The sequence below is a fragment of the Barbus barbus genome, assembly GCF_936440315.1.
Source record: "Barbus barbus genome assembly, chromosome: 18".
Classification (NCBI taxonomy): Eukaryota; Metazoa; Chordata; class Actinopteri; order Cypriniformes; family Cyprinidae; genus Barbus; species Barbus barbus.
Genome location: NC_136746.1, coordinates 2329626 through 2343208, shown reverse-complemented (window position 1 = coordinate 2343208; position 13583 = coordinate 2329626). Strand labels below are relative to the sequence as shown.

General features: G+C 40.9%; 1 protein-coding gene and 1 pseudogene across 2 annotated transcripts; one reads left to right on the top strand and one right to left on the bottom strand.

Annotated features, from left to right (window-relative positions):
• Positions 1 to 2395: 2395 nt before the first annotated feature.
• On the top strand, positions 2396 to 3267 carry LOC306884133 (glutathione S-transferase A4-like; annotated as a pseudogene). Its single transcript, XR_013785923.1, has 3 exons — positions 2396 to 2528; positions 2646 to 2771; positions 3136 to 3267. The product of XR_013785923.1 is annotated as a glutathione S-transferase A4-like (transcript).
• LOC306884134 (transmembrane protein 14A-like) lies at positions 2828 to 4847 on the bottom strand. The gene is made up of 5 exons (XM_079439824.1): positions 4737 to 4847; positions 4567 to 4656; positions 4125 to 4226; positions 3954 to 4041; positions 2828 to 3536 (listed from the first exon to the last, which is right to left on the bottom strand). The coding sequence occupies exons 2-5, from the start codon at positions 4640 to 4642 to the stop codon at positions 3503 to 3505; spliced, it is 300 nt and encodes a 99-aa protein (XP_079295950.1). The 5' UTR covers positions 4643 to 4656; positions 4737 to 4847; the 3' UTR covers positions 2828 to 3502.
• Positions 4848 to 13583: the final 8736 nt, after the last annotated feature.

Here is a 13583-nt window from a genome sequence, read left to right as displayed (position 1 = left end):
ATAAACTACTGATCCTACTGGGAAAAAAGCTGCATGCTGGTTGAGCAACAAATCATGCAAAGGGGTGGTGATGGTGCAGTGGATAAGACACATGCCTTTGGTGTGAGAGACCCGGGTTCGAATCCACTGTGAGACACCAATGTGTCCCTGAGCAAGACACTTAACCCCTAGTTGCTCCAGAGGCGTGCGACCTCTGACATATATAGCAATTGTAAGTCGCTTTGGATAAAAGCGTCAGCTAAATGAATAAATTACAAAAATAAGTTATATTGACACAATGACACTAAAGTTTCTAAAGCCTTATGTTTTCTATTTTTCAGTTATTACCTTGAATTTATTACAATATATTAACTATGTTAATTAAATTATCTTTAACACAAAATTGACTTTTCTCATATTTAGTTACTTAATGTGATATTATGAATAATTTTCTACTTTTACTGTACAATTAATTATATACTATCAACTTAATAACAAGTAATTATGCATTTTGTTAATTATGCATATACCCTAATCATGATTTATGCAGTATTTTATTTTAATTTTTTATGTGAAAAGAAAGGCAGACTGCCACATGCAGTGCCTCATTTGGATGTCTTGGGAGCTCGACTTCCCTACGTTTCTCCTACAAATGGGCCTTGAGCTTGTTTGGAGGTTCTAGCAGGGGAGCGCAGCTACTTCTATACCAACGGCGGTCCGCGGGGATCGTCCTCTTCCACCGAGCGCGGAGCTTCGGGAGGGACACACATGGATCGGTGAGGGAGGGAGGGGACACCCGCCTAGCCAGCCAGATCAGCCGAATCAACCCTAGCGATCAATGGGGTGACAGATGTCGCAGCCAGATCGCCCTCACATCCAGTTATCACTGTGCGTTCACGTGGCTTATAAACCTCGGACTCCAGCGTTGCTTCTCTTGACGGTAACCTCATATTCACTCACTGCTTTCACGCGCTCGCTATACTTAAGCGATCGAGTATAGATGTATGAAACAAGACACGAATACGAATTGTGTATTAATTCGTTTTTTAGTCTCTTTTTCAACTTAAATAGCTTGATTTCCCACAATTCTTTGCTGCCATGTGCAGCGCTGCCATTGGCGTACGTAATAGTGACGTAAACTGAATGCCACAAAGTGTCAAGTCAAGTCTGCTTTATTGTCAATTCTTCCACATGTACGGCACATACATACAGAGAATAGAAATTGTGTTACTCTCAGACCCTTGGTGCATACAGTTAACATTTAAGACACTGACAGTAGACGTTCAAATACAGATAAATACAGTTTAAACATATGTACATACAACTATACAGATATACAAATGAGGACATTGTAGAAAAATAAAGAAAGAGATAGATAAAGTGGCATAAGGCACATGGCAGATAGAGTGCAAACCAGTTAAATAAAACAATACTGTGCAGATATATGTGTAGTGCAAGAAGAGCTTATCAGTCTGATAGAGTGACAAACTAAAGAGGTAGTTTGCAGTCAATGCTGGATGAGGTAGTGATCAGTCCAATGCTGCACAAGTGACAGGTGCTGGTCACAGTTTTTAGGTGGGGGGGGGGGGGGGGGGGGGCTCATAGTGTCAGTGTTCAGTGTTGCATGGGGTAAAAGAGGGGAGGGGGGCAAGGACAGGAGGGAGTTCAGCTTCCTGACAGCCTGATTCAAGAGTTTTATTTGTCACATACACAATTATACAGAGTAACCAGCAGTGAAATGTAAGAAATGTAGCCTGATGTATGAAGCTGTCCTTCATTCTGCTGAAAGTGGACAGATTTAATTTACTCGATCAAATATAGATGTATGAATCACGACACGAATTGTGTATTAATTCATTTATAATACACTTGTAAAACTAAAACAGTGGGTATTTCCCACAATGCTTTGCTGCAGTGTAAACTACAATTCAGAGTTGCAAAGCGTGGACAGATTTAACTGATATTTATACACTTTCTACATTTTGTGGTCTACATACAGAAAGGTTTTTTTCATTTGCTTTGGAGCTGACCTTATTCAACCAGTTTTTGCTCAGATTTCTGATCGTTTGTCATATCATGCCCAGCTTTTAACTTTGTTTTCAAAATATTAATTTGTTTTTACACTTAAGACATGTCATTCCATAAGGAATATTATCTGATTAATTTGTTACTTTTGCTGGCAAAGTTTAGTATAAATAAATGTAAATACGGTGAAACCATTATTTCTAATTAAGTTAAGCAATACCTCAAATATATTCATAATCTGAAGAAAGATGTTAAATGTATGTATGTATGTAAAAATTCCATGTTTTAATTTTTTTTCATTGTAATTTTACATCTTTTTTCCCTTGTCTTCACCTCCTGTAAAATGTTGAGTGAGTGATTAAAAAAATGTTAATGAAAGTGGACCAAGATCATGTATTCAGAGGGGGTCAGTGATCTCATGGAACTGGTTATAATGTATCCTTTCACACCGCCTGAAAACAAACAAACACCTCAGTAATATGGAGCAAAAGGCCAAAGATCGCTTTCTCCCAGTGTTTGAAAAGGTACTGACAGCTGACGATGCCCTCTGAAAGAAACACTTCACTTCCCCATTTTGAAGCATGATTATCCAACATTGGACACACAAAACTGCAACTACGGATTGTGTTTCTGGTTTTTAGGGTCTTGCACACTCACAGTTCCTTGTGGGAAACCAGTTGAGCCGTGCTGACGTTCACCTTCTTGAAGTCACTCTGATGCTGCAGGAGTTACTCCCTACAATACTTTCAACCTTTCCCAAAATCCAGGTGCTTCCCACACACACACACACACAACCCCAAAATTGCTTAATGAAACCATTTTTCAACATGATGCTGTAGTTAGTTTATTACAATAACATCCTTAAACATTGGCATATGACAAAACAGCCATGGAGTCATGTGAAGTTTCACTGATCATACAAATGAGTATATCTGATGATTAAAATAAAACTGTACTGTAGTCAGAAACACAGTAATAGAGAGTAGTGTGGTCTGGTTTAGTGAAGGAGTGAGTTTTCCTACGATTCAAAGAAATAATTAAAATAGCGGTACAGCAAACACATTGTATCTGTCGTTTATCTAATAAGCATTGTGATTATAAATCCTGTATAACCTTTGATTTGTTTTGCAGGCGTTTCAGGAGAAAATGAAGGCCTTGCCAACAATCAGCAAGTTCCTCCAGCCGGGCGGTGCAAGAAAACCTCCACCCGATGAAGCATATGTGAAAACCGTGAAGGAGGTGTTGAGCCACCTTTTCATATAGATAGAAGACCCATGGCTTTACATTAATTTGAATTAATTAACAGTCAATTCAAAACCATTAGATGCTGTAGATGCATTAGATTCCTTTGTGTTACAAGATTAAAGCTGAGACTCTAAAATGGACAGATTTCTTTGGAATGTACAAGATACAATTTGGTGATAAACCGTGATAATGCTGTGAAATGAACACTGCAACGGTCCAGTAGATGCTGTGAGAAAGGTCCGTCCACGAACTCTTAGAAGATCAAAATTCGCAAAACCATGAGGAGGCTGAAAACAGAAGACAAACCAGCAGAATAATCAGCTGTCAGTGCTTTGCCACATCTGCACCTGTCAATGTGAATTACCATGTATTTGATACAGTAATAATACTCCAGCTTACGTCTGTGAATTGCTTTATTGGAGCAGATAAATAGAATGATTTAATATAACCCTCCTTGTGCTCATGTAGTGAAAAGCAATGTGTGAAAACATGACTTTAACTAGACTTGTACTGCATTTGACTTCTTGCATCAGACATGGCTCTTCTTGGCTATTTGGGTGAAATGATGTTCGTCTGATTTTGATAAAGAAATTGTCCCCAGAGAAAATACATCAACATTGAAAATCATCTGAACATACCTTTATAAAACTTAACACAAGAATTGATATATTTTACAACTGTGATGGTCTGAGCTACAGTTTTACCTCAGTCCTGCCATGATTCCTGCAGGCATTAATTTCCCAGATTTCCTGAATCTCATTCCCATCACAGCAGTCAGAACACCGGCGGAGACTAGAGTGAAGAAGTCATGAAAAAGTACGATATATACTGCATTTCTAAAGGATGGCCATTAGTGGTTTAATTTGTATACTCACTCAGAGAGGTCCAGTAATCGTGTGGATCATTTGTTATTCTATAAGCTCCATACGCAGACACACTTCCAAAGAAGAGTCCAGCCATTAATGACACCACACTCCCTGCAGAAGTCAGGAATCACATTAAACATCTCCAGCAATCCCTTACAATAAGATCGTATGGGATGAATACAGACTGCAGACATGGCACACCAAAGCCTTTAAATATTATGATTTTACAATTACCATGGTAAATATAGCAATAGCATAGTCCTTTTTTGTTAGCTATACAATACAAATGTGAATGGTGCATAATGCTTAAAACTCTATTAGAACCATGAAAAGTGGACAAAAAACAAACAAACTTACATTTTAGATTTATAAACATATTAGAAATAAGATTTTAAAAAACTGATCAATAAATATAATTTTCTATCATCTTTAGCCCACATTGAAGAAATACCTTTTCTTTTATAGCCCATAAAGCCGCCCAGAGCCAGAGCTGCAGCATAGGCGAAGCCCCACCAGTCCACTGCCATTCTGAGCTAGAAACCTGGATAATAACAAACACATACTGCCTCAGCATTCAGAGGGAATCAGAACACATACGAACACATTCAGCAATGCCATTACCAAATATCGCGGGGGTTTATAATGAAACAGCGGACAGAAGCTGTGCATGAGCTGAATGACTCTGATCTGATCTCTGAGCTGAAGTTCATAACAAGGAAGTGACGACATGATGACGCCAGGAGGAGGAAGTGAATCAAGCGCTTTTGGCGCCAAATCAGAAAGCGTGCCACTCCACATACTGAAATGTTTTTACATGAACATAGATTTATGAAAACAAAGGGTTTTATTTTATTTTGTAATGTACGTGTGTGCGAGCGCATTACCACGTGATTTGTGTGTGGTTAAGAAAAGGATACCAAATTATATTAAATAAAAATACATGTGTACTGCAGATCTTTCCATTTATTAAATTTGACAATTTAATTTACTGTATAACTTTGCAGTGTGCAATAAACAGTGTTGGGCTGTAACTAGTTACTGTAATAATATTACTTTTTGTAGTAAGTAATAGTATAACTAATTACTACAAAGATTTCAGTAATTATATTACAGTTACCATCCATAAAACAGCTTAATTACGTTTGATGCCTCAACCCCGCTGATTTAAAATCTAACAATCAAAACATAATTCCTAGATTTATTTTCATAATTTTGACGACTCGCACATGCATGTGATGTCCCCAGTGCAGCTTACATTCAGCAGATAGAAATATTGTATTATATTGATTTTGTCAGGAAAAAAAGATGCTCTGAACACTATTGTGTGGCTTTATTTTACTCTGGCATTATATGCCTCTGATCAGCATGTGGTATGTTATATTCAGTGTTGGGCAAGCTACTTGGAAAATGTAGTGAGCTAAGCTAACAGTTCCTCTTCATTAAATGAAGCTTCACTACACTAAAGCTACAGCCCTGAGAAATGTAGCAAGCTAAGCTACAGCAACATGGCAAAAGTAGTTTACTACATCTAAAAAATCGTGTTTATATTGAACCAACATCATACCAAGTCAATGCTCTCTCAGCGATCAATAAAACTGTTAGTCAAGCAGATAGACCGGCATAATAGTTCAGATTAATTGTTTATACGACCACTATTACAAACCAATTTGTCAACAAAAATCAGTGTCATACGGTGGCCGAGAGAGCTCAGCGCGCTGCAACTTCAGAAAACACATGCAAATAGAAAAAGCACCAGAAAATCAAGAAAACATCGGCAGGTGGTGCAAATGTTCACAATACAACCAAAACATTTTATTTGCAGTGCGTTTCTTTGTTTGGTTTAGTTGTGAGCATTTGCAGCACGTGTGTTGTAAAATTGAGGAAGTTGTTTTCTTAATTTGCAGGTGTTTTTTCTATTTGCAGCGTGTTGAGCTCTCTCGGCCACCGCAGTATCATGTACAGGGTTTATATTGTGACATAAGCTAAATAAATGTTTGCTGTAGGCCAAAAACCTCCTAGTGGTAGTTATTATTGTGGCTTTATTACATACAGATACATTTATACAAAGGGTAACACTTAACAATAAGTTTCAATAGTTAACATGAACTAAGAATAAACTAATTTATTATTAACTAATAAATTAGTTAATGCATTGTGAACTAATGTGAACTACCAATGAACAACTGTATTTTCCTTAACTAACATTAACAAAGATGAATAAATAGGCTACTGTAATAAATGTATTGTCCATTGTTCACCCATGTTAGTTAATATAATGAAATCTTATTGCATAGTGTTACCATATAAATGTATAGCCCTATACAAATAGGCTAAGTTTATTTGCATCGTTGCATGTGTCATTATATTAAAATCAAGTTCAAATACAAAGTTTTTGACAAGCATATGGTTTTTTTCCCGTCATTACCACCACATCAGAGGCAGTACATGCATCGCATTACAGTTTTCTGTCGCTATGTGGGCACTCAGTTTTTTCTGTTCACACATCACATGTACATAAGTATTTACAGCCTTGACATTCAAAACTGAGCTCAGGTGCATCCTGTTTCCACTGATCATCCTTGAGATGTTTCTACAACTTGATTGGAGTCTACTTGTGGTAAATTCAGTTGATTGGACATGATTTGGAAAGGCAAACACCTGTCTATATAAGGTCCCACAGGTATCACTGCATGTCAGAGCACAAACCAAGCCATGAAGTCCAAGGAATTGTCTGTAGACCTCCAAGACAGGATTGTATCGAGGCATAGATCTGGGGAAGGTACAGAAACATTTCTGCACCATTAAAGATTCACAGAAGCATGTAGTCTCTGTTACCCTTAATGGAAGAAGTTTGAAACAACCAGGACTCTTCCTAGAGCTGGTCTCCTGTCCAAACTGAGCAACTGATGGAGAAGGCCTTGGTTAGACTGGTGACCAAGAACCTGATCATCCTCCACCTCTATGATCATACGTGGAGATAGGAGAAACCTACAGAAGGACAAGCATCACTGCAACACTCCACCGAACTGCGCTTTATGACAATGTGGCAAAACTCAATCCTCTCCTCAGTCAAGACACATGAAAACACACTTGGCATTTGTAAAAAAAAAACAACCAACGAACCCTCAGACTACCTCAGGCAAGATTTTCTGGCCTGATAAACCTCAATTTCAAGCATCATGTTTGAAGGAAACCAGCTCCGCACATTACTTGCAGAGCACCATCCCAAAAGTAAAGTGTGCTGGAAACAGCCTCATGCTGTGGCAGTATTTTTCAGCGGCAGGGACTAAGGGACTCGTCAGAGTAGAAAAAAAAAAGGTCAGTGCACCAAAATATTGAGATAGCATTAGTGATAATGATTCTCAGACTAGGCAGAAGGTTCAACTTCCAACAGGACAACAACCCTAAGCACATAGCCAAGATAACAAAGGAGTGGCTACGGGACAACTCTGTGAATGGAGATATCTGAAAACCGACGCTCCCCATCCTAACCCTTCTGTTTTATGTTTTTAATAAATCTGCAAAGATTTCAAACAAACTTTGAACACACACAGCTTTAACATGGACATTACTACATTCAACAGATGCATGTGGTATAAGATTCTTGATCAAATATAATAATTCATTTAAATTACTGGATAACTTCAGAACCAAATTGTTAAAAACACAACCCCATCACAATCTCACAACCCCGTTATGATCAAATAAGTAACAGGGTTGAGTGTGACGGTTGTGATTTTTTGCTCTAAACGCCCTAAATGTAGTGAATAAAGGGAGAGCACATGGTATGCATGATATTAAGAAATCATGTATATTCTTAAAACAACAAAGATCATTTTCACAAGTAATCATTTTCTATCTTTATTTGATGTAACAGGGTTGAGTCGTTAAGCTTGACAATCACAATATTAATAATGTTTTATTTATAAAAGAAGGTGGTAACTTGCCTATGTCTGCTCACAATGTTGTTCAGAAGAGTTATATGATTTTAATGAATAAGTTATTGTTGCCTACAGGGAGGGAGGGAGCTAGAGCAGACAGCAACACAAAAATAATATGAGTGACAGCCTAATAATTCAATAGTGTATTAGAATTTTTACTAATTTTGACATTTAGGCACTTCAGAAAACATGTTTTAATACACTATACTGTATATTTTGAACACTGGGAAGTGATTTTCAATGACTCTTTCTGCAGGTTGCATCTTTGCACCAGTAGGTGGCGACAAGTGGCTGTCTTCAGTCACTGATTTGATCAAAAAGCCACATTTTACAGTTAAAACAATTAACACAGCCACTGCCTAAACAGATTGCAGGCCTATGTTTACATTTAAATTGCATGCAAAATTTTCCCAAAACAAAACATTGCATAATGTCCTCTGGTTTTAAAACATTTAATACAGCTTTAAAATGTCAAGAGAAAACAACTGAAGCTCTTTAGTTATTTCACAAAAAAAATCATTAAAATATCCTATTTCCCTAACAAACAATAATCAGTAATTTGTCATATATTGCATGTCCTGAATTACCCTGAAATGCTGGGTCTGTAATACACACAGCACCGGAAATTGAGTGCTTTAAATAGTTCACAATTGAATTTTAAAGAGTATATACCAATAATAAACCATAAACCTGTCAATTCCCAGAGCAAACAAGCATAAATAAAATATAGAAGGAACAAGACTTGAGAAGAAGAAGGAGACAAAGTGATGTGGGTAGAGGAAGAGGCCCAGAAATAGTGAAATAATGTTCCTTTTGTTATAATGTAGTTATGTTTTGTCTGTGCAAAAGATCCTTTACAAAGTTTCTGTAAAGCCATACAAATTCTCATTCCTCGATAATGGTCCCCAAATCTGTCTCCCATGTTTTCAACTTGATACTCTTTAAACAAATAAGATAAATATCCTGCTTCTTGGATTCTGTAAAGTAAAGGCTACATTGATCAACTGGAGCCCCTCAGTGTTCAGTATTTATAAAAAAAAAAAAAAAATGCTCCATGGCTGATGGAAAGCTCTACATACAGGCACCAGTAAATCAGCCATCTGAAGCAGCTGAGAGGATGCTGCCCATTGACTGTCAAACTGTGAAGACAACACAGCCAGAGACAGCCGAGACACAACACGACTACAGCGCCACACAGAAGAGCTGAAAGACCTGAGGGCAAGACCTGCTCAACTCTGTTGGACTATATGACGTCTCATTTTTTTAATATATATAAATCTCATGTCTTTGGTTATTGTTTTGTATTTTAAGTGTTGTACTTAAAAAAAAAAAAATATGATTTTCTAACGAACCGAATATAAATATAATGACTTAAAATGACATCTTCTTCATTGTAAAGAGATGTTGTAAATCAAACCCAGAAATCATGCCTGTATGAGGGGGAATAAACAGCGAAAAATTCCAAAACTCATCTTTGTAAATACTTGTCTACAATAACAAATGCTGGAAAATATTCACAGTAATGAATAAAATTACATTAAAATGTTTACACTGACATTTTCTTATAATGTTACAGTGGTAAATGATAAATATCTAAATTGAAATATGACACAAAAAAGTGTATATTAAAAATATTTAAAATAAATATTTTACTACGGATGGAAAGTCAGCACATTTAGTCGGGTCACTACAAGTCTAGTGAAACTGTTAGTTCCTCTTCAGGAACTCGAGCTGCGTCTGGAGATGCTTTGGGGATGTCTTCAGCATAACCGGCTCTGAATACAAGTGAAATCTGTCCAAAGGATGGGCAAGACGTCACAGGCGAGGTGACGTAATGACCAGCTGGTATAAAAGCACGTGCGGTGAAACCGGCGTCAGCTTTTTGTCATTCAGCAACCGCTACTCTGTGTGAGTCTGTCGATCTATGAGGTAAGTCTTATTTATTGTTGTTTGTTTTACAGTCACTTGAAATAAGCTCCACAATGTCTTTAAAGGTGCCATAGAATGCATTGATACAGTATTTTTAAATTGTTCTCTGATATCTACACAGAAGGTATGTGGCTTAGGTAAGGGCAAAAAATCTCCAGAAACGATTTTACATGTCCATTTACAACCCTAGGATTTCTCCCTAGAATGAAACGGTCTGTTATTGGCTTATTTGGCAGGGTCATGAATAATAATGAGCTCTGCTCTGATTGGCTGTTTCACAGTACGGCTCATCAGCAAGAAGGAAGCACAGGGAGGAAAATATATATTTAAATACTTTCTCTCGCAGTTATATCGTCGGGTAATTATACTGTATATAAAACGCGGGCATCAGGGAGCCGTTATTAATATGCGAGGCATTGAAACTGCTTTTGAACGATCCATCGATCGCGTTATAGTTCACTTTCAAGAGACGCGATCACACAAACTATGTTTACATTATGGAGCAACAGTACTTACCACACATTTCACAAGATCAGATGCTTGTCAGTGGTGCTCAGGATCTGTAAGTCATTCGCCATCATCCTCATCTCTCCTTACTGAGAGTGAAATCTTATGTACTGTAACAGGCTACCGCTAGCAAGGAGCTAACCATGTCCCTTTAGTGGCTCGCGTTATTTGCTTTCTGTGCCTTTCTGAATACAGACACCAACCCATCCCTGCACTTCACACCCCCTGCACGGCCTGGAACATAACATTTATTTTGTTATTTTTGCTGTTGTCCGCGCTTGTTTATTTACAATAAGTTACCTGCAGAGCTTCTGATGGTTCGACCGGCTTAGAACAAGGGCGGGTTTATGCAAATGTTGGGGCGTAGTGATCACGACAGTTGCGTCACAGTCGGTGTTATGTTCTGATTCGCTTGTTTTTCAGTGGTCTTTTTTAATCACGAGATTTACATATGAAGGAGAAAACTATGGTGTTTGAGGCTCACTGTATGTCATTTCCATGTACAGAACTGTTATTATTTAAATATGCCAGGGTAAAGACAGTTTTTCATTCTATGGCACCTTTAAGTGCAGGGAACTAGCACTTGGGCAAGAGCAGATCGCATTACAGGCTGTGTGTTCTTCACTGCTGGGGATGCACACAGTCCATCTGTGGTCTGCTTGAGAGCAGAGCACGCAGAATCAGCTCTTGAGGGAGCTGACTGCCTGCTTTGTGAGCGTTTGTCACTGCGTATGCTTGCTCTCAGTGGGCTCTCTTTGAGGAGGGAGCTTTCACCAGCGTTCCTCGTGGTACCAGCCCCGCTTTCGCCGAAAAGAGCGGGGCGGCGGCTGCGCTCGTGGGGATCGCAGATGGATCAGGTGGAGGGAATGAAGACGGGCGATCCCCTATCGTCGTCCTTTCCATCAGATCCAGCACCCGCTCTCTGGGTTCGGAACTTAGATCTGGCGGATGGGTTGGAGACAGGTTTGCCCTATCTTCACCGGCATTCCCCAGAGCTAGCGCTCTCGCTCGGGGCTGGAAGCCCGCGGCGCAGTTCTTACCCCCTTTGAGTGAGAGCTCGCTGTTGCAGCGTGCGTTGCCGAGGCGACGTATGCATTACGCCATTCTCGTTTATATTATGAATCCTTTTCATATCAGACTGTGTTTACTCGTCTGGTTGTTTTTCTGCATTTAAGTTTGAAGAATTAAATGATGTAAAAGATACATATGTGTCTTGAGCCTCTTGAGAAAAAAAAAACATTCTCAAGTGAGAGCACGATGCTTTACCTCTCTTACCTCTCTTACCCAATGTTCCAGCTCCTCATTTAGGGGGCGTCACTTCTCGTACTCCCCAGATTGTTGGAGTCAGAGTGGCGCTCCCGGGCCATAGCTTTCTAGCAGAAGGCAGATCTGCGGACCGTTACTGGATAGTCTTCGGCTATAACATCCTGCCGCCTATGGCCCAGGACTTCTGAGGGCCGGCCTCTCTGGGAAAGAATGGTGTACACCGCGGTACTCGATGCCCATCTCTCCTCAGTGCCCTCAGGAGATCGGGCTCCTCATTTAGGGGGCGTCACTTCTTGTACTCCCCAGATTGTTGGAGTCAGAGTGGCGCTCCCGGGCCATAGCTTTCTAGCAGAAGGCGGATCTGCGGACCGTTACTGGATAGTCTTCGGCTAAAACATCCTGCCGCCTATGGCCCAGGACTTCTGAGGGCCGGCCCCTCTGGGGAAGAACTGTGTACACCGCGGTACTCGGTGCCCGTCTCTCCTCAGTGCCCTCAGGAGATCGGTCTGCCAACCCTGCCACGTACGGTGTTCCAGGGCACAGCGATCTCCAGTGAGCACACATCTCAGTTTTTTCTGCCCGGAAACTTAGCGGAGCTGAGATGCTCGCCACTCCTTCGGGGGTCTCTAGAGCAGCTAGTTCGGCTTTCTCCTGCCGGTGTGCCGTTCCAGGATACCAAACTAGTCACTCTGATTACACCTGAGGCCAGTCTCCAGAGACTGGGTCCCTTAGTGGGCACCTGGCAGTGTGGGAGCCCCTGCCAAGCATGTCTCATTGGGTCCTGCATTGCAGGCTCTGGTTCTACCAGTCTAGTATTCCTAGAAGATGACGGGTCTGAGGACAGTCGAATCGATAGGAGACTTTGGCTGAGGCAGTCCCGGTGCCCATGGCCCAGGACTCATGAGGGCAGGTCCCGCTGGGGAAGAGCGGCATACACCGCCGTATTCGGTGCCCGTCTCTCCTCAGTGCCCTCAGGAGATCGGTCTGCCAACCCTGCCAAGTTCGGTGTTCCAGGGCACAGCGATCTCCAGCGAGCATATATCCCAGTTTCTTCTGCCTGGAAACATAGCGGAACTGGGATGCTTGCCACCCCTTCAGGGGTCTCTGGAGCAGCTAGTTCGGCCGTTCCCTGCCGGTGTGCCCTAGCCGCTCTGATTACACCAGAAGCCAGTCTCGAGAGACTGGTTCCCTTAGTAGACTATTTTGCAGTGTGGAAACTACTCTGACACCAGAGGTCAGCCTCTAGAGACTGATTCCCTTAGTAGATAATTTGGCAGCCTGGCAGCGACTGCCGAATGTGTCTCCTTGGGTCCTGCACACGGTAGAGAATGGCTATTGCATCCAGTTCGATGGGCCACTTCCGCCGTTCAACGGGGTTGTTGTGACTGCGGTCCGCCCCGAGCAGGCTCTGGTTTTGGAACAGGAAGTTGATACTTTGCTGAGGAAGGAAGCCATCGAGTTGGTTTCTCCTCACGAGGTTCACACCGACTTCTACAGCCGGTACTTCATTGTTCCAAAGAAGGATGGGGGGCTGAGGCCCATACTGGACTTTCGTTTGTTGAAGCTGAAGTTCAAAATGCTCACTGTCAAGCAGGTCGTGTCACAAATCAGGTCCGAGGACTGGTTTGTCACAATAGACCACAAGGACGCCTATTTCCATGTCTCCATCCTTCCCTCTCACAGGAAGTTCCTGACGTTCGCTTTCAGGGGCAAAGCGTATCAGTATCGGGTTCTTCCCTTCGGCCTAGCACTCTCACCCCGCACTTTCACCAAGTGTGTGGATGCAGCTCTGGTCCCGTTGCGACCGCAGGGCATCCGCATACTC

Coding starts and splice junctions, on each gene's coding strand:
- LOC306884134 (XM_079439824.1), bottom strand. CDS start 4,642: ATGGCAGTGGACTGGTGGGGCTTCGCCTATGCTGCAGCTCTGGCTCTG. Junction 4,042..4,124: donor CGATTACTGGACCTCTCTGA/GTGAGTATACAA, acceptor TCTTCACTCTAG/TCTCCGCCGGTGTTCTGACT. Junction 3,537..3,953: donor GGAATCATGGCAGGACTGAG/GTAAAACTGTAG, acceptor TTCTGTTTTCAG/CCTCCTCATGGTTTTGCGAA.